Source organism: Terrapene carolina, unplaced genomic scaffold (genome assembly GCF_002925995.2).
Source record: "Terrapene carolina triunguis isolate 2854851 unplaced genomic scaffold, T_m_triunguis-2.0 Scaffold103, whole genome shotgun sequence".
NCBI classification, from domain to species: Eukaryota; Metazoa; Chordata; order Testudines; family Emydidae; genus Terrapene; species Terrapene triunguis.
Window position 1 is genome coordinate 2,741,319 of NW_020664454.1, and position 26,846 is coordinate 2,768,164.

The 26,846-nt window shown below is 44.2% G+C and overlaps 1 protein-coding gene across 4 annotated transcripts in view; it reads left to right on the top strand.

Annotated features, from left to right (window-relative positions):
• LOC113406543 (single-stranded DNA-binding protein 3) overlaps window positions 1–26,062 on the top strand; it is a 135,976-nt gene extending 109,914 nt beyond the window's left edge. The window contains exons 6-18 of one of the 4 annotated variants that reach the window (XM_026651824.2): window positions 5,535–5,615; window positions 6,336–6,395; window positions 10,486–10,552; window positions 10,652–10,728; window positions 15,722–15,810; window positions 15,965–16,013; window positions 16,831–16,866; window positions 17,440–17,494; window positions 19,136–19,206; window positions 22,571–22,649; window positions 23,541–23,569; window positions 23,908–24,009; window positions 25,181–26,062. In XM_026651824.2, the coding sequence (XP_026507609.1) occupies window positions 5,535–5,615; window positions 6,336–6,395; window positions 10,486–10,552; window positions 10,652–10,728; window positions 15,722–15,810; window positions 15,965–16,013; window positions 16,831–16,866; window positions 17,440–17,494; window positions 19,136–19,206; window positions 22,571–22,649; window positions 23,541–23,569; window positions 23,908–24,009; window positions 25,181–25,210 (825 nt within the window). In that variant the 3' untranslated portion in view covers window positions 25,211–26,062. The remainder of the gene's footprint in view (window positions 1–5,534; window positions 5,616–6,335; window positions 6,396–10,485; window positions 10,553–10,651; window positions 10,729–15,721; window positions 15,811–15,964; window positions 16,014–16,830; window positions 16,867–17,439; window positions 17,495–19,135; window positions 19,207–22,570; window positions 22,650–23,540; window positions 23,570–23,907; window positions 24,010–25,180) is intronic. The other 3 variants (XM_026651825.2, XM_026651826.2, XM_026651828.2) reach the window with 3 other exon arrangements.
• The last annotated feature ends 784 nt before the right edge of the window (window positions 26,063–26,846 follow it).

Consider the following 26,846-nt stretch of genomic DNA (forward strand, 5'->3'; position numbering starts at 1 on the left):
ACACTCCTGTCTGGCTCCAACACAGACCCAGGGTCTGAATCACTTGTCCCAAAGCTGCAAGTTTACCTGAAAACAGCTCACAGTAGTGTGCTTGTCTTTAGCACTCAGATGCCCAACTCCCAATGGGGTCTAAACCCAGATAAATCCGTTTTACCCTGCATAAAGCTTATGCAGGGCAAACTCATAAATTGTTCGCCCTCTATAACACTGATAGAGAGAGATGCACAGTTGTTTGCTCCCTCAGGTATTAATACATACTCTGAGTAAATTACTAAATAAAAAGTGATTTTATTAAATACAGACAGTAGGATTTAAGTGGTTCAAAGTAGTAACAGACAGAACAAAGTAAGTCACCAAGCAAAATAAAATAAAATGCGCAAATCTATGTCTAATCAAACTAAATACAGATAATTTCCTCACCAGTTCCAGAGCACTCCCTTTTACAGGCCGACGCCATTGTCCACATGGTATCTTGCACGTCTCCAGGAAGACTTCTCATGTGGATTGGAGCATTCCAAGATGCATTGTTCCCCAAGTGTTTCCTGATCAGGTACTTAACCTGGCGAATTCCTTCCTAAAGAAGCTGACCAAATGCCTCACAAAGCTTACTTAGAAACCAAGCAAGCATACAGCCCATATTCTTAACCTCAAGTAGAAAATGATATATATGTACAAATAGGATGAATAGATATAGTAGACCATAACCTTTACGGAGATATGTTACATGGCACAGGCAGCACAAAACATATTTCAGTTATATCATACGTACATTTATAAACACACCCCCCATAAAGCCTTATGGGGTACGCTGTCACAGGTTCCCCTGCAGGTAGTGACAGGTTTATATCCCCTTTTCCTTATGTGACAACCTGCCATACCCCAGAGTCAGTGAAAAATCTTGAAAGCCCCTAGATATGCAACCAACCCAAGTAACTCATGAATCATAGAATATCAGGGTTGGAAGGGACCTCAGGAGGTCATCTAGTCCAACCCCCTGCTCAAAGCAGGACCAATCTCCAGACCGATTTTTGCCCTAGATCCCTAAATGGCCCCCTCAAGGATTGAACTCACAACCCTGGGTTTAGCAGGCCAATGCTCAAATCACTGAGCTATCCCTCCCCACAATGTGTGAGACCATTAGGTTTACATAGACACTTGCCATTGCCAGGTTAAGCACCAATACACAGGGCCGGCTTCAGGCACCAGCCCAGCAAGCAGGTGCTTGGGGCGGCCATGGGGAAGGGGCGGCACGTCAGGCTCTTCGGGGGCGGGTCCCTCTCGGAGGGAAGGACCTGCTGCTGAATTGCTGCCAAAGAAGAAAGCGGCGCGGTGGAGCTGCCGCCGATCGCGGCTTGCCTTTTTTTTTTTTTTTTTTTTTTTTTTTTTTTTTTGCCGCCACTTGGGGCAGCAAAAATCCTGGAGCCGGCCCTGCCAATACACAGGAATCTTATCTGCTCAGTCTGGTAATTCTCCAGGGTGTGTCAGCTGGTGGGAGAGGGTGGTTTAGCAATACTGTTACTGAAGCTATATTGCTCTTGGGATAAGCCCTCTGCTCTTCATGGGAGCCCATAATTCTTGGGTATTCTGGCCTATCCAGCGGACTGGTGACAGTGCTGCTCTCACTTAACTGGATAGCTCCCCCTGCTGGAGCGTTTCTGGGCTGACTGCAGCCTTCCCAGTTGCTCTGCCCGGAATGGAGCAGACCTTTTCCCCTTCTGTCTGTGACAGAGCCTTTCTCAAGTGATTTCTCTCCCCCCGCCCCCCTTTCCAGGAAACAAGGTTCCTGTTTTGTTTTGTTTTTCCCCTGGCAATTCCCTCACCCCAGCTTGGTTTCTTGGAATGGAGAGAACCTTCATGAGTAATCCCGCCCCCCGCCCTTCCTGGTATGTTCAGCGCAGGGTTCTTAATTTGGAGTGCAGGTGCTTCTGAGCACCAAAGGATTCCCCAAGCACTTACCGCCCCATTGGCACACCACCAGGTCTGCACTGCCTCCTGCTGTGCTGAATGCTTCAGGGGGGGTTCAGCAAGGCAGTCTTCACACTGGGCGCTGGCCTGTATCCCTTTCAGTAACGGCCTTTCCTGCAAGCCAGCCTCCTCCCTCCCCCCCCCGCGCTTCGCTGGCAGATGGGTTGGAACTCCCCTGGGGACGGCAGCAGGACACCGCCGGTCTGCTTCCCCTGCAGACCCTGAATCCAGCCGCAGAGCCTGCAGGCATGTTCCAGTAAGGGCCAGAGACTCCCTCACAGGGAGTCCAGCATCAAATTGTGTGTTCTTCCGGGTAGAGCAAGCCCTGGTATATCGTGGTTCCTTGATGCTTCCTGATCTCCGCTCCTGCTGCTTTCTTGGCCTTACTGAGTCACATACAGATTCTGGCATCGGCGAGGCCCCAACACACAATGCCTCTCCTTTTCCCCGGGAGTTACCTTAGGATCCCCCTAAGAAGGCTTTTTGCACAAGGGTCCGAGAAGGTGCTCATTGAGGTTAGTCTCATTACTGTGCCACACTCCCTCCCCTGCTGAAGTCATTGGTTGCATCCTGATATCTGTCGCTATGTGTAGCTGTAGCTACCAGTTGCCTCCTGATTAGGTCACCCGGGGAACCAGAATCTTTTTAAGTGCTGCAACTGGCCCTTACTAATGCTCCTTTCAAACAGCCATCCTTGGTGTCTGTTTCCTGACTCTCCAGATCGCCGTTCTCCTGCCTTTCAGTTTGGTCGGAGGGTTAAGCGAGCAGGGTTCCTTTTATTGCATTTTTGTAGATATGTAGTTACAACTCTCTGGCCGGGCGGGTTTGCATGACAGCCCTAGACCGTGCCTGGCTTAGAACACTGAGCTCCTCCTAAAGCAGGCAACGGGAAAAGGAACTATCAGTCATGAGCCTTTATGCCACTTACAAATGCACTTTCATTCTCAGGAAGTGGTCTGGGCAATAATTTCTGTCAGAACCGTTCTCCTCTGCGGAGGAAGGGGTAATGCCTTGCTCGTGGTGTTGGGCAGTCTCATGAAAGCGGCTACATTCTCTTGCTTTGCCGCAGCGATCAAACGATCCCATTCCCCAGGTAGATGAATCAGCACTCCAGGAAATGCTATAGAGATTGGGGTTCATTCTGCCAAAGATGCAAGGTATTGGATGGAGAAACATCAGCCCTCTTAGCAGCCTTGTAGGTTTCTTCCCAACTTGTGGTCAATTCCTTCTTTCCCAGAGCATTACAAAATTGAGTTGGTCTTTTCTCTTTGGATACAGTATTTGGGCAACAGGCCTGTCTCTCTGTTCTGTGTATGTTTCAGGATGAAGAGGGAGTGGTGTGTAATCTATAAATAGAGAGAAAATACTTTTTGTGGGAAATGGCCATTTCTGAGCTCCAAGCTACCTGAATGTACATCATAAAGGATCTCTTTAATCTTGAGGCAGTTTTAACTAGCAAGGGTTTCTCTGTGGTGTCTTTCATTTGACTCACAATCACCCTTTTCTTTTATTGGTAGTGACTGTTGTTTTTGTACTTACTCACTAAGCTCCAATTCTGCAATTCGCAGCATGTGGGTGGACTTCATAGACTTCAGTGGAGTTCTTCACAGGCTCAGTAGTCCACCTGCATGTTGTCAATTGCAGGATCCAGGGCCAAATTTACTTTCCCCATGTGGTTGGTGGGTGGCAATCACACTGGCAGCTTTCCTTGAGGTCTGACTTCTGTCTAGCATAGTGGATCCATCACAGAAGAAAGGCAAAATTAGATTTATTTTTTTTGCATGTGACTGATTTCTCCTAGTGAGATCCACTACTCTGGACAGACCCCATTCCCTGTGCTTGTCTAGTTGGTATTCAGTAGATATTTGGTTTATTATGGGATTTTCTCCTCTTTCAGTTCAGGGAGGGAATGTTAAAAAGGCCTGAAATGTCCCAGTGAAATAAACAAAATGATTGGTGTTCAAATTGCAATGATTCTAGCTTTGTCGTCTCTGCTTTGGAAGGATTTCTCTGGGGGAGGATGTCAGTTCTGCAAACATGTCAGCAGGGGGAAACATTCAGGGTTTTTTTTAAAGTGGTGGTAGGACATAGTGGGGCGTTGCAACTCTGAGTTATGACTTCTGCCCAGAATAATGAATCTAGGAGAGGCAAGAGAACTATTCTTGCCTTACTGTACTAGTTATAAATTACAAGGTAGGACTAATTATGTATATCCTGTTAATGCAACAGAGTTTCATTTATATGAGCATATAAACTAAACATGGGAGATTGACAGAGGGCTGTTTCTGTTTTAATCTTTGTGGCTGTGTCTTTCTGTGTAACACTTAAAAAATTCCTCTTACTTTATTTACGGTGCACTCAAGTTTCTGTAGTACAAAAGATTTGCAGGTGCAAATGTCCTGCCTTCATTAACGTCCCCTCCCTTTTTAATTTATGTGATTTCAATTTTCCTTCCCTGTACTGTTAATTAGGGGACCCCTCTAATCAGTACCATTATCACAGTGGTATTCATGTTTAGGAAAGCTGCTAAACAAATGCTTGCAAAATTGCTAAATGGCTAATTAATGTCTGTTAATTAAGAAAATTGCTCATGGTAACAAACCATGCCATTGCTGGCAGCAGCTAGAAGGCGAACACTTGTTGAAATTAGTAACGTGGCAGGTATAGAACATCTGCTGCTGTGCTTTTACTGAAGTGTGTGGCTGCTTCACATAACATACTTACAAGGCTTATTTGCTTTCTATACCAATTACAAGTTCTTGGACTTGATTTTTTTTTTTTTTTTTTTACATTAACATGCATCAGTGTATTCTTGCTCAGAGCTCACATTTTCCAAACAAACTTTCTCTTTTCATGCTTTAAAGGGGGAAAAAATTGGTGTTCAACCCAAAAATGTCAGAAACTGCTGTCTTGTGGTGTTAAAAGCTACATGCACTAATCTTTCTTTTTTCCCCCAGACATGTTTTAGTATCGCTTTACTCAAAAGAAACTTTACTTGCATCATTAGGTCATTCGTCTTGGGGAAGGATATTGGATCTTTAAGGGTAACAACACAGCCCTGCATGTAGAAATGGATTGGAGTTGTGCCATCCATTTATTGGAGCTAAACCTAGGCTTCAGCTTCAAAAATATCTGGCACAAACATGGGATGTGCTTCTAAGCAAGATCTTTGCCTCTACATTATTTTTAATACCTTGTATTAACCATTGACCCACAAATCAAAAGGAAGCCCTTTAAGGTGTTTCCTACCTTCAGGAAACTGTGGGAGGGTCGTGGAGAAGACTTTTTTTCTCTCCATACGCACACTTTCAAAGCGTATCCAAGTGTATTTGTCATTGCAGACTGGTTGAATTCTGAACCATTTACTGTAACGTTGCTGGTGTGCTTTGACAGATGTCCTATTTTTTTTTGCATATATCATTATTTCGTTGTTCAGTTACAAATGAATAGAAACTCATCTAAAATGAGACTGGCTTCCCTACAAACAGATCCACCAATAAATCCTTTTTAGCTCTTTCTGCGCTTTCATGTGCTAATCTATAACCTCCTTCTACTGTCTGACCTCACAGGGACCACCTGGTTCTCAGCCCTCGCCACACGCACAGCCTCCACCTCACAATCCTAACAGCATGATGGGACCCCACAGTCAGGTAAAGACACTAGAAATATGTAGGGCACTGATAACGGGGCTTGCGTTCTATTTTGCTCTTTAAGCTTGTTGGGTCTGATTGTCAGCTGATGTGAATCAGCAGAGCTCCTTTGATCCTCATGGAGCTTCGCTGATTTACGCCAGCTGGGGATCTGATCCTCAAATGTATTCTTCCAGCATCATGCCAGCGCCAATATGAAATGTTTGTTTCCTTTTGATTTTGTATGTTCAGTTGACAATGGATTCGAAAGTCCATTCGTAAGTTTCAAATATACATAGCTATGATAGTGAGAGAACTTTGTTAATTTGTGTGGTTTTTTTAAAAATTGCATTCATAGCACTGATATGAATATATGGTTTAAGTGCTTGGCTTTTGGTTCTTGGCATTGGTTTTTTTTGTTTTGTTGTTTTTTTTGCTTCATTTACCAATTTTCTTTTTCACTTGGAAAGTGTCTAATGGTCAGGGTCTCCCATGCACTAATTTTAGCAGCCTTATATAGTACTCTCCAAGTACGTTAAACAATCTCGCCAACAAAAATAAATCTGTGAAAAATACAAAAATGGAGTGTGAAGATCTGTTTTTACCAACTTATTTTTAAAAAAGAGATTTCTCCAGAAAATTGTGTAGATTGTAACCAGAGTCTGTCTGGAATGTAGTAATTCTCTTTATCTCCATGCTGTGAGTGCATCCTGTCATTGAACTAATTTCATGTAATTACAGCCTTTTATGTCACCGCGATATGCAGGAGGTCCCCGGCCCCCCATCAGAATGGGAAACCAGGTATTGTATTTCCTTCATCTGTTACCTGAGTTAAGTTGGGGATTTTAAACTGAATTTTTTTTGGCAGTGGGGGAAAACTAGACTTCCACAGAGCTGAAGGTTTCTTATATTCTTAGACGACTTTGTGGTATCTGTCATTCAAATAACATTAACTCACTGATTAACAAATTCCATCAAAACGTTTTCTCCTCTTTCCATGAGGGGTTTGTAATGCATTGAATCTCAAGAAACCATTTGCTGGTAGAAACTCAATCACATAAATGTAGTAAATATCAGGACCTGACATAGAAAGTGTGTTCCCTCCACTGCCAACAGCTTCTTCGCTATCAAGAGATCTTCTATGTAGTACGCAGTTCTGAGTTCTCCTTTATAATCACACAAACTTCTTGGTTTTCCCTGACTGTCTCCCATGATTTCAGCTGATCTAAACAAAGTTTTGCTGTGCGACTGATGATGGTTTACAACAAAGCTAGCGTAAAATGTAAATTTTCCCTGGAATCTTTAAAAATCAAAGTGATGCATATAATCCTGCTGTTAGAGAACTGGTCCACCAGAACACTTAGATCAGCTGCAGGGTTAAATTTTAGTTGTGTTTATCCTCTGCCTTATGGCAGCTTAAAAGAAAATGGACTTTTGTTCATATAGTTATACCAGGGAGGGAGAAGAATTAATTATTTAAGCTCAGTACCAATGTGGACACAAGAACAAATGGATATAAACTGGCAATCAGGAAGTTTAGACTTGAAATTAGATGAAGGTTTCTAACCATCAGAGGAGTAAAGTTCTGGAATAGCCTTCCAAGGGGAGCAGTGGGGTCAAAAGACATATCTGGCTTCAATACTGAGCTTGATAAGTTTATGGAGGGGATAGTATGATGGGATAGCCTAATTTTGGCAATTAATTGATCTTTGACTATGAGCGGTAAATATGCCCAATGGCCTGTGATGGAATGTTAGATGGGGTGGGATCTGAGTTACTATAGATTCTTTCCTGGGTGTCTGACTGGTGAGTCTTGCCCACATGCTCAGGGTTTAGCTGATCGCCATATTTGGGATCGGGAAGGAATTTTCCTCCAGGGCAGATTGGCAGAGGCCTTGGGAGTTTTTTCACCTTCCTCTGCAGCGTGGGGCATGGGTCACTTGCTGGAGGATTCTCTGCACCTTGAAGTCTTTAAACCACGATTTGAGGACTTCAGTAGCTCAGACATAGGTTAGGGGTTTGATACAGGAGTGGGTGGGTGAGATTCTGTGGCCTGCGTTGTGCAGGAGGTCAGACTAGACTATCATAATGGTCCCTTCTGACCTTAAAGTCTGTGATTCTATGTGCAGAAGTTTTAAGATTGTGGCATTTAGTTGTAATTTATCCTGTTGAAGCATATTCTAAGAATTTCACCAATTACTTTCCTTCGGTTTCTTTTTAGCAGGTGTAGCACAAAGTACTTCAGAAAAATAGTTACCTGCTTAGTTTCTATTCCAATAACATGTCGCTTTACTGTTAACAAAGGCAGACATTTTAAAATAAACCTTGTAACTCTTGTTAGCGCATTACGCTGTCTGTTAAACAAGACACTGTTTTATTAATATGATTTAGAAAACTCCATTTAATTTTTAATACTTTTCTATGACTTTTCCCCCTGCCAGTAGTACGTGGCTCTTGTCACGTTCGGTCACCAGAACTCACTCACAAATAGTGCATACGCATTCTTTCTGTTAGACAAATTTAGGCATCCATTTTTTCCCTGTATCTCTGTTTAGCTGTCTGATTGTAAGAAAAACTTGCGAAAGAGAAATCTATCTTATAGCCAACAAGCTTATCAGTTTGAGTCAGTTACAAGAGACAGATTTGCTACCCAAAGTGTTGGATTGGTAGAGATAAACATAGACTATCTTACCAAGTACTAAATAAGATGAAACTTCTTATAATGCATTGAAACCAGTATAAACTCTTAACTCCAGCCTTTCCCTGTGCTGTGGGGAATCATTAAAAATAAAAATAAGCCTGTCCTGTTATCTCCTTTAAAAAAGATTGAGAGTGGACAGCGTGTGTTTTCTGTTGGGGTTTTAGGGAGTGAATGGGGATCATTTGAGGAAGGTATGTCCACCCGGCTTTATGCAACTCCTCCACCTTCTCTGAATTCCCTTCCTCATTGATGCTGGTGAAATCTCACAGCCCTGTAATGAGAGACCTGCACATGGAAAATGACACTGATTAGGCAGCTCTGTGAAACTTGTTTTGGAGTGCTTTACAATGGAGGACCTCGGCCTGGTTAGGACTGTAATCACATACTCTCTGGTGCCTGGCACAGTAGGTTCAGGGAAGAGGACTGGAGTCAAGTGGCTAGGCAGATCTGTTTCACCTAAAGATGGAAGACCTGAGGATGCGATCAGCTGCTTGACACCCTGCTTAGACTATTGGTGATGTCCCACCAGTTGAGAATGACTACGCTACAATTTTCTCACAGGTTCATACATAAGAGTGCACAGGCGTGTTCTTGGCTAGAGGTTCTAGCTTCAGGCAAGTGCCGGAGAACAGGAAAGTGAAACTGATTAGGAGCAGAAGTTAAACAGACAAGTCAATCTGTGCTGTCCAGGCCTGGTGAAATACAGAAAGTCACTCTTTTTTTGTCAAGTGCAGTTTTACAATGTCCCTTTAAATCAGGCTTGCAAGAAGTCCAAGGTCTTGCTGCTGAAATATGGACAGCACAAGGATGGTGCTGTCAGTATCTGTAAGTGCTATGGATTAGTCTTGTGCACATTTCACGTTGCAGAACACTATTTTGATTTGTCTAATAGTGTCAAGGTGGAGCCGTGGTTCCTTTCAGTCTCAAGTTGCAATGACATACCAGAAATGTTTGTGACCAGACATTGAGGGATATTATTTGTAACGTTGCAACTTCAGAATCTCGGCGTTCTGTGATTTTGTTTTTATACACTTGATAATTTAAGTTAATGAGGAGGATAAAACTAATCCGACTTTTAAAAAAAAAAAAAAAAAACCCGCTGCATTGAGAAATACACTCACATAGTTTAGCTAGGTTACTGGGTAGATCCAGAGATGCAAAAACATGACAACAGGGCCAAATAATCATTACTGCCTCATTTCTTGTTTAGGTGAGAAACAAGTTAATAGCAATGAGAACCATATACGAAAAGTTCATTTATTATTTTCCTACTTCTGTCTCCCAAGCTGTAAATCTATAAAGATTTGGAATGAAAACCTTCCCTCTACTCATGGCATTGATGTGTGGCCTGGCCTGCCTAAACTGTCATCCTTCCTTATTGGAGAGTCTCTAAATTTTTACAGCACGATCTATTTCATGTTGGTATTCAAATAAAAGAAAAGCAACCGTGTTTCAAAATTGTTTACAGTTTGCTTCCCCAAGGCATATGGTATCTGTGTTCTTCCTCCCCCTTTATCTGCACGTAGCTGTACGTGGAAGTCCTCTTTTGAACTTTAAATAGATTTGTTGTCCAAGCGGAGTATGACTTTGAAAAAAGAAATAGTGTTCGGGATACTAGGAAATGAGAGAAAATATACATTTTTAATACTCCTGAGGTCATCTTCGTAAGCTATTCAGTAAGAATGTTTAAAATCCTCTTTGCAGATGAAATGTCTCTTCACTGGCAAATAAATAACTTAGCATATTTGCCAAGTGTATACCTCAAAATTACATTGGCATTAGTATCATTTCATTGAAGTGCTTTGATCAGACATTCGCTCACCCCGACAGACGTGTGTGTCCCCTCCTTTTTACTTACAAGTAGAAGCTTGGAATCGGACCATTAGTACAGTAGTGCGAAGGATTAGAAGAGAATTGGGGTTTGGTCTTTTTAAAAGGCTGTGAAACAAAGTAGGAGGGTTATGAAAGCGAAGTTAGGCAAATTACAGGGATTTATAGAACATGTCATGGGAGATATACAGGTCGGAGCTGTGTGTAAGCAGAGGAAGTTATGACAAGGCCCTCGTTTCCCAGAAAATAGACCATGTCACCTGAATTCTTTGTGTTTAAAGCCTTGAATTTAAACTACATACTGTGGTTACATACCTGAAAGCTTATTTTTCTTCCCCCTTTCCCCCCCAATTTTTCTAGCCTCCAGGGGCTGTTCCTGGTACGCAGCCACTGCTGCCCAATTCAATGGACCCTACACGACAACAAGGTAAACATGCTCAAGGATGCCGGAAGGTGTCTCACTGTTGACTTTGGGCCAAACACTATTACTCTGCTATAATGACTTCATTGGTTCTACTCCCAACAGGGCACCCTAACATGGGAGGACCAATGCAAAGGATGAATCCTCCACGAGGGATGGGCCCCATGGGTCCTGGTCCGCAGGTAAACTTAAGCAGCACATTTTCTCTCCTGTCCCGTGCCAAATAACATCTTACGACTTCATAAAGTTTATAAGCAAAACATCATCCAAACAATCTCTAGGGGTTTCAAGAGCTGGGCGTTCTTCCCACCTACTCCCCATTAGCACTAATGCATTTTACATTAGTGCATTGCCGCTGGAAAGCCGGTGTTCCGACAGAGCTCAGCATCCTCATTAGGGATATCGCAGAAGCCCCTCTTGCTCATTAGTCGGAGGCAGTGCTGTTTTAGCTGTGACCATGTAGTGATGGTGAATGCATTATCCAGCTTGCTTTGATAACACTTAAGAAAGGGAGTGCCCACATAAAAAAGTAAGTTATTTATCACGGGGACATAAAGCTTCCCTCTCCTGTATTCTGTTCTTCCCTATCCTATTCTATAGACAATTTCACTTCTCTGGCGTTTAAGCCATTCTTTGTTTCCTGGATAAATTTGACGCTTGCCTCTTTCCCCTCTCTCAATTTTACCTTAAACTTCAGGTTGGGGATTTTCGATGAGGGGAAAATTTGCTGATGAGTTTTAGGGATTTCCCCCCCCAAAGTGGGATATGCTGAGTGATCTCATGAGCTTCGGAAAGGTTTTGACATTTTTTTTTTCCCCCTGTAACTTTTTTCCAAGTGTATTTCAGAAGCTCTTGTCCAGGCATTTCAGCCAACTTGTTAGCTCTTACTATAAAGGAATCTAAACATCGACGTTATTCAAGAATGCTCAGATTTTTTTTTACAGTTAGCAGAGTAGCATTCTCCTCTGAATTTTCACTAGCATGAGTAGTAGCTCGATGAACGACAAAATCTTCTGTAGTTCCTGAATGATGCCAAATCCCTCTTTGGTTGCATACGTCCCAGGGAGTGGGGGAACCAGTCCAATTATGAGTACATTTTAAATGAAGTAGATCTGGGTTAATATATTCTGTCTTTGTGTTGATTCATTTTAACAAGTGAATTTGCATGCTACTATGTTGACTCACTCCTGTTTGTTCGTTGTGATAGACTTTAAACAACATACTACCGTATCTCGGATGTAGGTTTATCCTCCCTGACTTCTTGTTTCCTGTGTTGTCTTCAGTGCTGTTTAACCCTGCAGTAAATGAATGTGTGTTGCACAGTTTTTCCAGGAGGCTGTTGGGCTAAAGAGGTTTTGTGTGAAGAGAGTTAAGAAATGATTTAATGTATGCAAAACTGTTGAATACTGACAAGAAGGGAGAAAAGTTAATTGAATAAAAATGTATATCCATCTCCTTGGGCACGGTGTGAAACTCCACTAGATTCCCCACACCTCAGGGAAAAAATCCCAAGCATTCTTTGCGGGCAAGCTTAGATTCCAATTGCTTTGTTATACATTTTAATGGTCTGGCACTGTCAGGAACTGGTACAACAAAGCTCTTAATAGTCCCACATGTATGATGACAAAAGCCTACATCTGTTGCGCTTGCATCAGCCAAGCAAAAAGTGCCATGAAAGTTCTGGATGCTCTGTGCAGTTTGGACAATCCAAGGTGATTGCCGTAGGACTTGAAAGTGGTTGCGTTTTAATCGAGCACCATCTAGGTTTTTCTCGGTCACAGGTGATATTGAAAGTTGTGGAGTTTTAGGGCTTTCTCTCTTATGCTGGGACTATTAGACGTTAGAGAGAGCGCCTTGTTTAATTTTCCTTTAAACAAGTGCAAGCCTGTGAAAATGGGACGTGCAATCTCATCAACCGGTTGGCATGTTTGAGTCTTCCCAAAATGCTAAAGAAGCAGGTGCTCTGAAGCTTTAGTGCATACAAGAAATAATCAAAAATATTGAACGTCCCCATTTTTGTTGTGTGTAATAAATCCTTGTGTACACACTACACACCCACTACCTTCCCAAAGTGTTTTTTCAAGACCTTCTAAAATAAACATTCGTATGGAATACATTTTTATCCAACCAATGGTAACCTGCAGTCATGTACCAGCCACCTGACATGAACTGAAAACCAGTCCTCTTTTACAATCTAGCATCATGGTTTAAACTCAGACTTCCTATCTCCTTTCTGTGATGATCGTAGTGTTAATTCTGTGAACAGTATAAAGGCATTTGTTGGTGCTGCTGAGGTTAGATGTGTCAGTGCTTCTATTAAATATGGTCTTCCAAGGGTTTGTAACTTCCTCATTTTAATTCACGTTTTGCTGAAGGTTGACACCCAGCTTATCAGCACAAGGGCACCTTTTTCCCTTTTTCTAACACCTTTAAAATGCTTTGGCCTGTTTGTTTCTTTCAGCTCCAATTAGAAGTACTAAGTTTTAACATGGGGTTTTACGTAGTTCAGCATAGAAACTGAGATTTGATCAATTAAGATTTGCTAGTGATTTCTTCGGGTAACCCTTTTCATCCTCCTCAAAGTACGCATGTAGATAAGATAGTGGACCCTAATTCAGCAAAGCACTTCAACATGGGCTTAAATCCAAAGAGTTCAATGGAACTTCAGCACATGCTTAAAGTTACGGAGATGCTTAAATGCTTTGCTGAACTGGGACCATAATGAAATATTTGTACTCCTACAACACCATTCTGTTGACCTAGCTGTTGCGCTTTGAGTTACAAATAAAGGTATGAGGGCAGGGGAACCGAAAAAACCAAACCCCAAAATGCTCAGTCTTGTGACTAAACCAGATTTCCCAAATAAGCCAACCCAAAATTAATTGGATGTGTCTTGGGGCAAATCAAAAATATTGGTGGAGTACTACACTGCCAAGTAACTAGGTACCGCTCCAGTCCTAGGAACGAACAAAGAGTTTGCTGGCGACACCATTTATCCCCTCATTTGCAGCGAGAAGAGAGCCTCTTAACAGCTGACTCCGTCTCCCCTGCATACCTCTTGCTACACGCCACTGCGAAAACCAGGCTGTGTCCACATGGTGATGCGTAGCTATAAGTGTTGGTGAAAGCCTCTGGCCGGGAGAGGCAGCAGGAAGCTTCCAGAGCCTTCTCCCTTTGTCCCCCTGCTAGTCTTCCACTGACAGGGAAAGGCTCCTGCAACGGAGAGCTACCAGAGCCTTTGGGTCTTTTCCCTGCTTTGGGGAAAGACTTCAGCAGTGGGACACGTGGCTTGGGGAGTAGATTACGCACCCAAAGGGTTCAGGAGTGTGTTTTACTCCATTTGCCTAAGCAGCACCTCATGGTCTCCATTGCTGTTATACCCAGGCTAGGGGAACGAGCTGTGTTTGTGCTCCCCGTGCTGCCAAAAGGCGTGTGCGGCGTAAGTGTATCTTAGGAGCTCTTTGAGGACAAATAGAAGTTGTCCCATTCCAGTCCCAGAGGGATAGCTGTCCGGATACAGGGCCTCAGAAATACGCACAGTCAAGTTAAAGTGTGTGTGGGGGGAGGGGGGAGTTCTCTAGGCTCTCTCAAGGAGATGGGGGAACCTGTCGAGTGAGTAAAAGTTTGCAGGGGGAAAATGGGAGTCAGTGTGTCTGTGAAACGGGAGAGCCTTCCTTCTCTTGGGAGCCACACAGGTTTTGTTCCTCTTCTTGAATGGAAACACACACACACACACACACACACACACATGTGTGTTTTGAAATGGGTGGTCTAAGCTACTTGCGCTGCCATACGTGCAAATACAGGGAGCGCAAAGCAAGTCCGAGGGAGAACCCTTTTGATCAGGCGCTTCATCAAGCGACTGCACCGTTTTCCCCCAGTCGCTGGCTGTCAATATCCTTCTCTTTATCCCTTTTACAGTCATGGTTTGCTGGGTTGGGTGCTTAGCTCCGTATGTGGGAGTGGTAGCTTCCTACATAAACCAGCCTTGCAAAACTGCTGAGGAAATAAATTGGTCCAGGCACAGAAGAAACTAATGCTATTTTAATTTAGCAAGGCTGATGTACACTGCGAAAGGTGTGCCCAGATACGTTGGTGATGGGGAACTGACTTGGAGAGAGGCAGAGAAATTCAGCATGAGGACTTCTGGAGCCACAGCAGCATCCTCTGGCTTGGCATTACAGTAGATATGTTCTTATTAGATCAGGTACACTGATCGGAGACTCCTGCAATAGGCAAAGTCAGGGGGTGACCTAAGAAAGGAGAGCAGGTGCCTGAGTTGGGGAGTTTTGTGTAATGCCTGATGTGTTTACAGCATTTCTGTGTTGCATGTCACTTTCCACCCCACCCCGTGTACACGTGTTTGGGTTTTACGTGCTGACGCAGCATCAGATTTGATTATGAAGAGGTCAATCTGAATAGTTCTGTAGCAAAATCGAAGTCCCTTCCCTATCAACACTGTGGGCCATGAATCTCTCTGTACATATGTTTGTGTGTGTGCCTGTGTGCACATGTCTGAAATGCACATTGTTCTGTAGTGACTTTAAGACCAATCTTTTTTTTTTTTTTTTGGTTGTCTTTAAACTGGAGATGTAACCCTAGGAGGACAGGTTCCTTTCCCGTCTTTAGAAGGCTACTGCAAACGTTCATGCTGTTGGCATCTCTTCCATGCATCCCATTGCTTGCTCATTACACTGTAGCAATAATCTTTCAAGCAGCTACTTTCTTTTTCTCTGTCCTTCCACCCCTAAACAAAAGAGACCACAAGCCAGAAACTGATTTGCCTGCTGGAGTTGGGAGGGAATTTCCCTCCCTCCATAATAATTGTATTGCACAGTTGGCCGGGGCATTCTCTTTCCTCTGAAGTGGGCCACTCCCAGAGGCCGGGTCTGGGCCTAGGATAACCCAGTGCTGTGCTCTGGTCTGCAATAGGGAAGCCATAATGCAAAATCTGTCTGGCTTCTGTATAAATCTTTTAACAGCCCATGATGTCTTGCGGAGAGTCAATGGAAAGATACCACAGTCCTGTTTATTTTAAAGTTTTTAATTGCTTGTATGTTCATCATCATCTAATTTTTTATTAAAGTTCATTTTCACAAACTAACCCTCTTGTTTTTGTTTGTTTGTTTTTTTCCCTTCTCTTTTCTTCTCCGGTTTCCCTTCTCGTTATGGTAGACTGATCCTTGGTTATCATTGCAGAACTATGGCGGCGGAATGAGACCTCCACCCAACTCTTTAGGCCCCGGCATGCCTGGAATTAACATGTAAGGCAAAACCCATGATGCTTTAACTCTGGTGTTTGACAGCGGCTTTGACCCTTGCTTTGAAATGACTTTGGAATCCCAGTTCTACATTGTTGTTATGCTGTATTCTGATGTGCCATGTATAAAAAGCTTTTCTTTTTCATTTAAACTCTAGGGGCCCAGGAGCTGGTAGACCATGGCCTAATCCCAGCAGTGCTAATTCAGTAAGTCTTTTTTTATCGGTATTAGACTAGAGCAAAAGTTTGTACATGAGCATCTCTTCAAGTGTGACTGCGTTCTCGTGTCTTTTGTTACAACTTCCGACTAAAACCTCATCTTTAGAGACAGCCAGTCTACAGGTATTACGTGGACGTGCCTGAGTATCAGGACAGGAGAGTAGTGTTATACCCATTTAAATGTGGGCAAACTCCCAGGCAAACATTCACCATCCTCCATACCATAGAGTGCTTCCCAGCGTAGGTGTGCGAGCATCCAGCTAACTAGAGAAGATTTTTATGTTGCACAGCATTCCATTAATTTGGTTACTGCGTTGGTGTGCCTAAAAGTTAAGCTTGTGTTTCTTTGTTCTGATCTGTTCCTTAGCCAGTTTTCTGTCCGTTTTCTTTGTAATTCAGGGAAAAGGTATGATACTTTGCAGCACTGTGCGCCAAAAAAAAAAAATGTAGGGGGGAAGGAAGGAGACAGGATCTTCCAGCAGTCACCTGGTCATTCGGTGACCACAGATGTGTCTGATGTAGTGCAGAACACCCACAACCTTGCTCTTGAAACATTAATTTTTCTTGCCTTTTTGTATCCTGCCAATAGTAGGGTTTGGGGGTAAGTGAAATATTGTGTGCCAGCATATTCGGTGCATTGTGGGCATTTATAACACGTCAGTGGCCACTACTGTAATTCAACCTAATTTCCCCTGCCGTTTGACAAAGCGGAATGTGGGCACCAGAGTTAAATGTGTAAATCGGGATATTATTGATGAAATGCTGCATTTCAGATAGTCACCTATCTCCTATGATCTGTTTATAGATTCCATATTCCTCTTCATCGCCTGGTACATACGTGGTAAGTTCCTGGGCTGGGTTCTTATTTCTAGCCAGATGTATAGTCAGATTTCAAGTATATACATTACAGATCATTGACTCTTTGTACACACACGTGTGTATGTAGATATAACTTATTCAGACTTTTAAATAGATTCTCAGTGTGAGTTAGATGTATATAGTGTAGCCATGTCCCTCTATCTGAGTTGTACAAAAGTCTGGGCAGAGGCAGAAATTCTAAAATGTAAGAATGTTTGTTTCTAGAAATCTGCGTGTCTTCTGGGTACCCAGAACAGCCTCCCTCATCTGTAAATGTAAAAAATGTTTTAGAAGGGGTCCCGTGGACACTGCAAATGATTTCCACTCTCTCCCATATACACCTCTCGAATACTTTAAAAAAAAAAAAATTTTGCTCAAGGCTTAAACAAAGCATTGTACTTTGGCTACGAGAGTGCATCAAAGGTTTTAGCAGGAGATTAATGCTTGGCTGAATACCAAGGTGAGACATTGTTGCTGACAGCAGCAGGATCTTGCTGACCTAGTGCAGTATATGTTATCACAGTGGTTTCTGATGTGTGTTTAATCTTGTCTACAGGGGCCCCCTGGTGGTGGAGGTCCTCCAGGAACACCTATCATGCCTAGTCCTGCAGGTAAAATTCAACAGCAGACGAATTCAGCACTTAAAAAATCCAAATTTGCTGGGTGTTTTTCTTTGAATGGTAGCCCCCTAACTCCTCAGTTCACGCTCAACTGCTGCTCCATTGAATTCCTGATCGTATGCAGTAGTATTGAAAGAAGATTTTGGTGTTTGTTAGGATGGGGCTTTGTATTCACTTCTCCGCCCAGGATTGAGTTTCAAGAGGGTGAAAATGGGGGGGGGGGGAGAGCTCTGAGAGCACATGTGAGCACATATGAAGTGGGGAAGAGGGAGGGAGCCCTTCTCCGTGTCCAGATTTGTTTCCCTGAGAAGCAGTAGTCACTTCACGTTTAATCCCCGTGTTACTAAAGTGAACCAGCCTTGTGAGGCATGTAAACTAGAAATGTGCAAAACGCTGCTTGTTCTTTGACAAAATGTCCTTATAAAAAATTGAATATATTTATTTCTTATTCCTTTCATGCTGGTTAGCAAACAAAAAGCAAGGGAGTCATTTTGTACTGTTTAGGGGCTGACTAATCAGCTACTGCTTGCTCTTTTTTAAAAAAAAATAATAATAATCCAGTCAAGGTTTAAAATTGTATTAGCTACAAAAAAAAAATCCAATCTGTTTACTAGAAGGGTTTCCTGTGTGCCGCCCTTTTTCTCCCCCCCCACTCCCGCCGCCCAATTTTTAACTCTGATGCCTCCTCCTTTAAAAAGACCAAGTCAGGCTGTGGAGGCTACCATTGTGGTGGTCAGATTTATGAGGACTTGCAGGGGCTTTTGAAACCCGCTTTGCAAAATTCTGCTTGCCACAGTAGGCTAATTCCCTCGACCCAAATTTCGAATTCTTTTTGGATGGGTCAATAATATCTCCCACAGTGATTTTTCTCCTCCTTTCCCACATAAAGGTGGGCATGTAGATTCTGCATCTGGGCTGGTAAATTTCTCTGGCAGTTTTGCAAGGCTGATTTTGTAATTGTTGTAGTGATCAATAGGAGGGGATGGCGGGTGGGTGGGCTCAAGGGAAGTAGCCTTGCTCTGTAACTGTGGTGTTTCACAGCTGCAGGGGTGGAGCTAAAATGTAATATTACGACTGTCTTTCTGCTTCTGCATTTTTATGAGAACTCTGACCTACATTTCAGACTAGGTCATAATAAAACAATCCATATGTTAATGGGTGCTGCTAGTCACTGTCCCAGTATTCTGTCGTGGCAGCACACTTGTCATTTGTGCATTTATATATTGTGGCGTGATTAAAATGGTTTGTCTGTTACCATGTGCATTATAAAGAGACGGGTTCCTTTTCCATACTGGTTCGGGGATTTGTTTTTAATGCCAGTATTGTAATAATGTTGGAGGATGTTTGGATAATTTTGAGGTGTTAAGTGATACATAGAAGCAAATTATCGTTCTACGCCTCTTCTGACGAGCAGGCCCTGTGATTCTCAGTAGTTGAATTATTTTCACAGTTGAATTTCTGTGATTAAAAACTTTGTGAATCTTCATTAAATACAAATTAGCCAGAAAATGGTGGTACTTAAAGGGAATTTTAGGTGATAAAATACAAAAGAATGAGTTCAAGTGGCATGAGTTTGTTTTAATTAAGAAATGAATTAATCACTCTGACTTACTGGGCTTCACTGTTCTACAGATTCAACCAATTCAAGTGACAACATCTACACAATGATTAATCCAGTACCGCCTGGAGGCAGTCGATCGAATGTAAGTCTCTGCTTTCTAATAATTTACATATCAGATACCATAACAAATCATAATTAACTTCATCAGTTGAGGGTAGAGCAGTTTAATTGATTTCAGCCATTGGTTACAAAATAGAAATAAAACAAACCATCAAAAAGCGATTAACTCTTCAGCAACTTTGTTAATTTTTTATGCTTATTAAAATGGTGCCGTTCATGCTGCTCTGGTCAAGATCATGTCAGCAACGCATCCAGTTAGCAGTCACATTTAAAGGGATACAGTCAACTTATAAACTATTGGTTCCAAGCACTGCCTCTTTCTGAGGTTCCCCCTGCCAGCGTGGGTGGGTTTTTTTGTGATCACGTGTGAGATTTTTTTTCTCTCCCCCCTGGGAGGGTGAATATATAATAACAAAAGCCTGCACCACAGGGGAAGCTGACTCTTCAGGGGAGAACAGCGAAACTGACTAGACCCAAAGCTAGGGATTTTCAAAGGATGAATTGAATTTCAGTAGGATTTGGGCTTCTCTGACAATATCAGCCCAAATCAATGAACTGGATAAGGGGCGCGGGGGGGAAGAGGGCCATGTTCATTGTGACGTTGATGGGTGTTGCAGGTGAAAAAGATCAGACCAGATTGACTTTTTTGGAGTATGTCTACCCTGGAATAAAAGACCTGTGGCACAACCGTGGCGGGGCCGGGGTCAGCTGACTCGGGCTCCCAGGCCTTGGGCTGCGGGGCTAAAAACGGTTGTGTTTGGGCTCTGGGACCCCCTTTGCAGGGTCCGAGAGCTCGGGCTTCAGCCCAGGCCTGAACATCTACACAGCAATTTTACAGCCCTGTGAGCCTGAGTCAGCGGACCTGGGCCAGCCGTGGGTGTTCGCTGCGTAGATGTACCTTAAGGGGCGTTACAACTCCTGCAGCTTGGCACGTAAACCAGTAAGATGTCAAACCCATTTTTGACGGGGGGGGGGGGGGGGGGCAGTTGTGCCCACGTTGGCTGTGTATCTGTTTATACAGATGTTTGCTGGTTTTATCTTCAGCTTACGTAGGTAAAGTGACTCGAGTGGGAACTCCCTTGGCCATTTCCAGTAACGTGATCTTTGCAGATCTAGGGACAGGGAAACAAAATGAGGGCGGTGGTGATGATAAACGAAAACCTTCCCCCGCTTCTTTACAGTAGTGCCCGCTCAGTGCTCTGCAGTCTCCCAACGAGGGTGGGCCCAGCTCCAAGGAGCTGACGCGTTATTGAATCTGCCTGCCCCTGTTCAGTGTGGCACCCATAAGTGGCTGCGTTGGCTGGATCAGCTGTGAGGGTCCATCACTCCTGTCTGTGTGCTGAGGAGGAATGGTGTGGGGGTGGGAAGACATCACACCCATCCACTTAGAAAAAGAAATGGTCATGCCAGAAGGTGTGTGTGTGTGTCAGAGTGTGACGGTTCCACCTGAAGTCTGTTTTGGTTCCGTGCTCGGTAAGGGAGGAGCTGACGGCATTGGCTTGGAGGAGCTGCTCAGCACTGAGGAGAGTGCTCCTCCATCTGGCCCGTTAGCAGGCCTGGTTCTCTAGGTCTTGCCTGAGCAGAAGCTTCCGGTTTGCCTGAATCCTGGAGTGCTCTTCAGCTCGGTATGGGGTGCACAGGCTGCTAGCTAGCTTCAATGGTTTTATTCACCAGGAAAATGGCAGAGCATGGTTAGATTCCCTCTCCTGTACTCATGGGTCAGGAGCCTGGCAGACGCGAGGCACTTGACGCCTGGGCTTCAGACTGCTCAAGAGCAAACACTATTGGCTGATTTGAGGAGCTGCATGGGTAGGCCCCAAAGGGAGGCCCATCCGTTCCCCCTGCAGACAGATGGATGATGGTCACAGCACAGGGGGCTCGGGTGGATCTAGGCGATCATGTTGAAGCCTCACTGATCCCTGGGAATGTGGTTGGAGCAGCACTGGGGGAAGATGGGAGGTGGTGTAAGGAAATACGGCTGGCTCCCTCAGCCGGCCGTTGAAATGTGCTGCCGGGTGGGTGGGGCGGGAGATCTTTGGCCTGGATTTGCAATGGTAGATCAGGTTGTGCACTCTTCAGACTGGAGGTGGTTTTTGCCATGGCGTGATCTTGGAACACCCCCTCGTGGCCAGAGAAGGATGTCACGAGTGAAAGGGAGGGAGCCAATCTTTGTAGGGCGCAGCATGTTGACACCCGCGTTGGGTTATAGTGGCTGGTTCACTTGGGGATATGCTGGTGGGGAGAATGTGCCCTTTAGACATCACTTCCTGGTTTCAAGGAAGTGTAACTATTTGGGCAAAGTAGCTGCAGAACCATTGCATGTGCCTCAGTCAGCTGAGAGAGCACGGAGTGCTGCTAACAAGGCAGCGGGGGGTCACCCCACACATGCGTGCATGTCCCCACCCTCCCTGCCGTTCTTATTGGGGCAGAGTGTCTGCTGATGCCGGGGCAGGAGGGGCCAAAGGGTGACCTCACGCACGTGTCTGAGCACAGGTCTCACTGCCGTGTGTTTTTTGTGACTGTGTTTCTGTAAGAGGGGGTTTGAACCCCTGCCCCCCGCATAGCACCTTGGAGTATTAAACCAGCTGGGAGAAAGGAAGCCCTCCCCAATGTGCCTGACACCCGTCATGTTACCCGCTCCCCTCGCTGGGTGTCTTGGCTGACTTGATAGCCCCATCAGCCTGCCACAATGAGTTATTTCCAGGGCAGTGGGGGGCCCTGTATGCTGCGCATGTCGATAGAACTAAAGGAGGGATATTAGTTCCTCTGTAAACACTGTTCATAGTGGAGGTTGCAGAGGGTGAAACCAGAGCCCTGCTTTCTGTGTAGCTATAGAGTCGGGAGTAATTGAGTCGAAGACCAGAGGGGACTCCCCAAAGTGTCTGTGACCTCCTGTATGTCGCAGGCCACACCACCAACCGCACACTAAATCCAACAGCCAGATCTGGACCAAAGTATTACAGCCTGCACCCCCCAATGATGTAGCTATGCCAACAAAACCCCCAGGTAGATTCAGTGGTACTGACAGAAGAGTGCTTCATCTGTGGACATGGTGTTCCTACCCTGTCGGAAAAACGCCTTCTCTCCACATACTCTGTGTAGGCATAGCTGTGCCGACGTGGGCTCTGTAGTGTAGATGTAGCCTTAGTGACCGAACAAAATGTTTGCTGTAACTTTCCTGAGGCAGTTAAGTTTTCAAGGGATATTGCTTCCCAACCCAACGGGAGCCAGGTCACCTTCCCGTGTCTGGACAAAACTTGGATCGTAGAACATTCTGTTCTGTTTTGAGGCCATCCTTACCAGTGGATGGGCGGATCTGCTTGATGCTGATAGGAGTACGGGTCTCTGATTTTTGGGGTTACACTTTCTGCTGTTTTCTTTCTCAGTTCCCAATGGGGCCCGGTTCTGACGGCCCAATGGGAGGCATGGGAGGTATGGAACCACATCACATGAATGGATCGTTAGGTAAGCTCAAGGCCGGCTGAGCGGGAAGCGCACTAGACCTGACCCTTAACAAGCTGTTAATGCTGATCTGCCATTCAGGATTAGATCTCTGTAAGGGAGATGTTATTGTCTGGTGGCTTTTCCTGTCTTGCTCCTGACATACCGGTCAGTGATTTTTGGAGGCACGTGTGCACTGTGAGGTTTCAGAGGTCTGAGAATCACCCTATTTCCTCTGGCCCATACCCCACACGGCCCTCTTTTGCCATGACCTACCTGCCAGGCCGCCTGTCCGCCCACCTGGCTGGATACTCTTCTGTTGTAGCATGTAGACTAGGCACAGGCTCACTGGAGCAGCATTGATAGATTCAGTCAGAAGAGGAGCTTAAACTCAAAACCAGTGTTGGTGTTTAATTGAAAGCAGTCGAAAGGCCCATTAACCTCTCGAGTCCGTCTCCTACGTTGTCCTGCTATAGGAGCTATGCTCTAGCTTGATCAATGTCCGAGTACCACAGGGAGAGCCAAGGCCCCTGCAACTAACCTGCCATTATTACAGTGCCATGCAGTCAGCGTGCCCAGCGCTATGCAGTCAGGTGAGCTGTCCTCAACTCCCTGGAGTTCAGCATACAAAGGAAAGGCAGCTGAGGCCCCCCACTGTTCCTTTTTACCAGAGGCAAATGTTAAGAGGTGTGGGATTAGCACAGCTGCGACCTGTATTGCCTGCTGCTGCCTGCTGCTAGCAATGCCCTGGAGTAGCTGCATGTAGCAACAGCCTCCTGTTTCTGGATGGCATTCTAAGCACCAGCGTGCTCCTGCACTGAATGGGCTAGCCAAGGAGGAGAACTACCTCAACTGTGAGCAAGGAATGTAACTAACTTGCAAATAAAAGTTCCCTTTCTTCCCCTCTTTTGATAGGGTCAGGCGACATAGATGGACTTCCAAAAGTAAGTGTGCTCTGTGGTGACCGTAAAGGTGAATCATTTTCCTTTCAACCGTAGTCCTTCCCTCCCTCATGAAGCATTAGCAGTGAGGAAATCGTGTGTGTGGTTGGAGAGGCTCCAGTGTAGGGGGAGCAATAGAGGGACACAAGGGGCTTTCTCCCATCCTGTAGCCCTTTCCCGTGAGACGTTTGCTTCGGCACTAACGGAAGGTTGTATAAAACGCAGCCGTTCTCTCCTGCTCTCCCACCGGCCGCTCATAGTCGTTAGCGAGGGATTTTGCCAGACTGTGCTCAGTGACGTATTTGAGGCGTACTCACCTTCTCCTTCGTTTGTCTCCTTAGAATTCTCCAAACAACATAAGTGGCATTAGCAACCCCCCGGGCACTCCAAGAGATGATGGTGAACTGGGAGGTAACTTCCTCCATTCCTTCCAAAATGACAATGTGAGTTGCTCAGACACCCAATCTCTAAGCCCCCTCTCTTTTGGTGTCACCAAATTTATAAGGCTCTGTCTCTGCTTCCTGGTGGGGCCCGGGGTCTGGAGGGGCAGGGGTGATCTCTGATGATGGTAGAGAGAGCATGTTGTCATTTAATACAGATCTAGCTGTGGTCCAGGGGACTCAGCACGGGGGCTGGGAGTTGAGAAGCCCTGGTTCCTAATCCTGATTCTGTCACTGCCTTTCTGTTTGACCCTGGGAATGTTGCCTAAGCTCTGTGCTTTGGAGCTCCCTATCCAAGTGAAAACCAAAAAGTAGCGATGATCACTCTTACCTGCATTTTGCACTGTGTTTTGAGATCTATTTCTGAACAAGGTATTGAACCAAAAAGCATACAGGCTAGACAAGATGGCAACAGCATGTAACAAATGAGGCTGAGGAGGGAGGAAAAAATGTGAGAGCAGTAGGGTCACGTGGTTGTGTAACGCAGCTCTGCGTCCAATTGGTAGGGTTTTTAATAAAGGTGTAAATAAACCTTGCTGGCCCCCTTTCTAGCCATCACGTGCGTGAAATAGACAGGTGAAAGTGAGCTACCATGGTGAGCTAGAGACAAACATCTTCACTCTGCGAAAACCTCCCTATACAGCTGTGCTGCCGTTTGGAACAGCAGGGAAGCTGCAGGTCTAATCTTGGGACCCCCTGTTGATGCTCGGGAGCAGTTTTGCTCAGGCTTGCACCACCCCCTGCTGTTTCCGAGCTGCCCCTGAGCAGACCCAGCTAACCATGCTCGCTTTCAGCTGCGAACAAATGTGCACTCATCTTTGAGATCTGCAGAGTATTTTCACGTTGGATTCAAGCTCTACAGATGAAAGAGGCTCCCCCTTTTTTTCTCGCCATATTTAGCATTATATACATGCATGCATTTAAATTGCTTCCTACCCCATACTGTTTTGCTTATTTTCTCCCTGGAAAGACCATTATGCAGCGGATTATGTGCTGATAAATTAAGAGTCTCTAGCATATTCTATCTTTCTGATTTATTATATCCAATTACGTTGCTTTATAGTTTTCATAAGCCCGAGTCTTACTTGTATATCCCCTCTTCCCTGGCCTTGGCCGCGTTTAGTATTTCAGTCCTGTTTGCCCAGTACTCATTCTGTGTTTGTCTCTCTTTCAGTATTCCCCCAGCATGACGATGAGTGTGTGATTTCCCTCCCCCTTCCTCCTCTCCAGGATAAAGAGAGTCAGCTGCCATTTGGAGGATCTAAAAGAAATTATGCAAGAAGAAGCTAGGTGTATTGGCAGAGAGACGCGAGGGGGCCAAACCCCAGTTTTAGTTTCATGCAATAAAAAGGCTGAACTTTTTATTCCATAAAACATGAAGGACAAAACTTAAAATATTTCAAGACGTGACAAGATCCTTCTTGTGCGGAAGGATTTATATATGTACATGACACTTTTTTTTTTTTTTTTTTTTTTTTTTTTTTTTTGGAAACAAATGGAAGCCTCCAGTACCCAACTCCAACCTCTTTGCTTTGTTCTTTTAAACCTGTTGTATGTTTGTGCTGTGCTACACCAGGAAGCTAGTCTAGATATGAAATCTCATGTTGTCCCTGTTGTAGTCCTATTTTTTTAAAATAAACTGGACAGTTTACAATTGGTGGTTTTTGTTTGGAAGGCCTGTTTTGTTTTTCTTTTCTTGTTTGCAGCACAACACCACCTCCTCCTCCAGAAGAGACTCCTCCACCTCATAGAAAGTTGTTAATGCAGTTGGCCCCTCATAGGATCACATCCTCAAGAATTAATTGTGATCTTACTATCTGTGACCGTGGCATGCACTGTATTAGTCTTTTTTTCCCCCTCTCAGAATACAAGGAGAGTTCAGTACTTCCCCCTGCGAGAATCCTTGAGCTATTTTTCCCCCCACCACCAAAAAAAGAGAGAAAGAAAGGGTTAATCTGACCTGGGATTTTGTAACTGTGATCTCAAGCTAACATCTTTGTTGATTTTTGGTTTTGTATTTTTTTTTTTAAAGATGTGATCTTATCAGGGTTTCGCTGTATGTATTTTGGAACTGGATGGAGATATTTTCAAGTAATTGTTCAATTGTATACTTGCTATTCTGTAGGCTCACTCTGTAACAAAAAAAAATAAAAACAAAAATGAAAAAATTACCTTTTCTTCTTGTGGTAGAGGTGACTACAGAAAAGTAACAAACCAACCATGTTAAAGTGACACTCGCCAGAGTCTGGGGATCTATGTACATTACACTACCCTGTAGTTGGTCTTTGTTTTATAAATCTCCACTTCTGATCCATGTATATCATATTATGTAAAATATTATCTCCCTGGATTTCCCTTTGTGCCGATTATTGAGAACATTGTATCTTGTTTCAGTGTTTTTTCTTACCTTGTAGTCTGGTTCTAAAATAAGAGAGGGAAAAAAAGTAATTATTATACATTGTAGTTTGTGTATGATATTTGTTGAAAATGTTTTATTAAAGGGATGTCTTTTTTTCCGCACCCCTTCATTGAGATGTTTTTTGGGAACATTGGCTGGTTTTTATTATTCTGACTGCAAGACATGAGATGACAAACTTTTTTTAGTGTGTAATATGAATTTTTTTAAATGTTTGCCTTCTTTTTCCTAGGCATTTTAATTGTGCTTTACCTGTAGAAGGTCGGTGGGGGTGGGGTTGAGGGTGGGGATGCGGGTGGGAAAAGGGTGTCAGTCTCATAGTTACAGTCAGGTTAATATTTAAAAATAAAAAAAATCAAATGAAGATTTGTTGTATTGCTGAAACATCCGTGGTCTCCAGAATGGGTCATCTATTTTTTGTTTT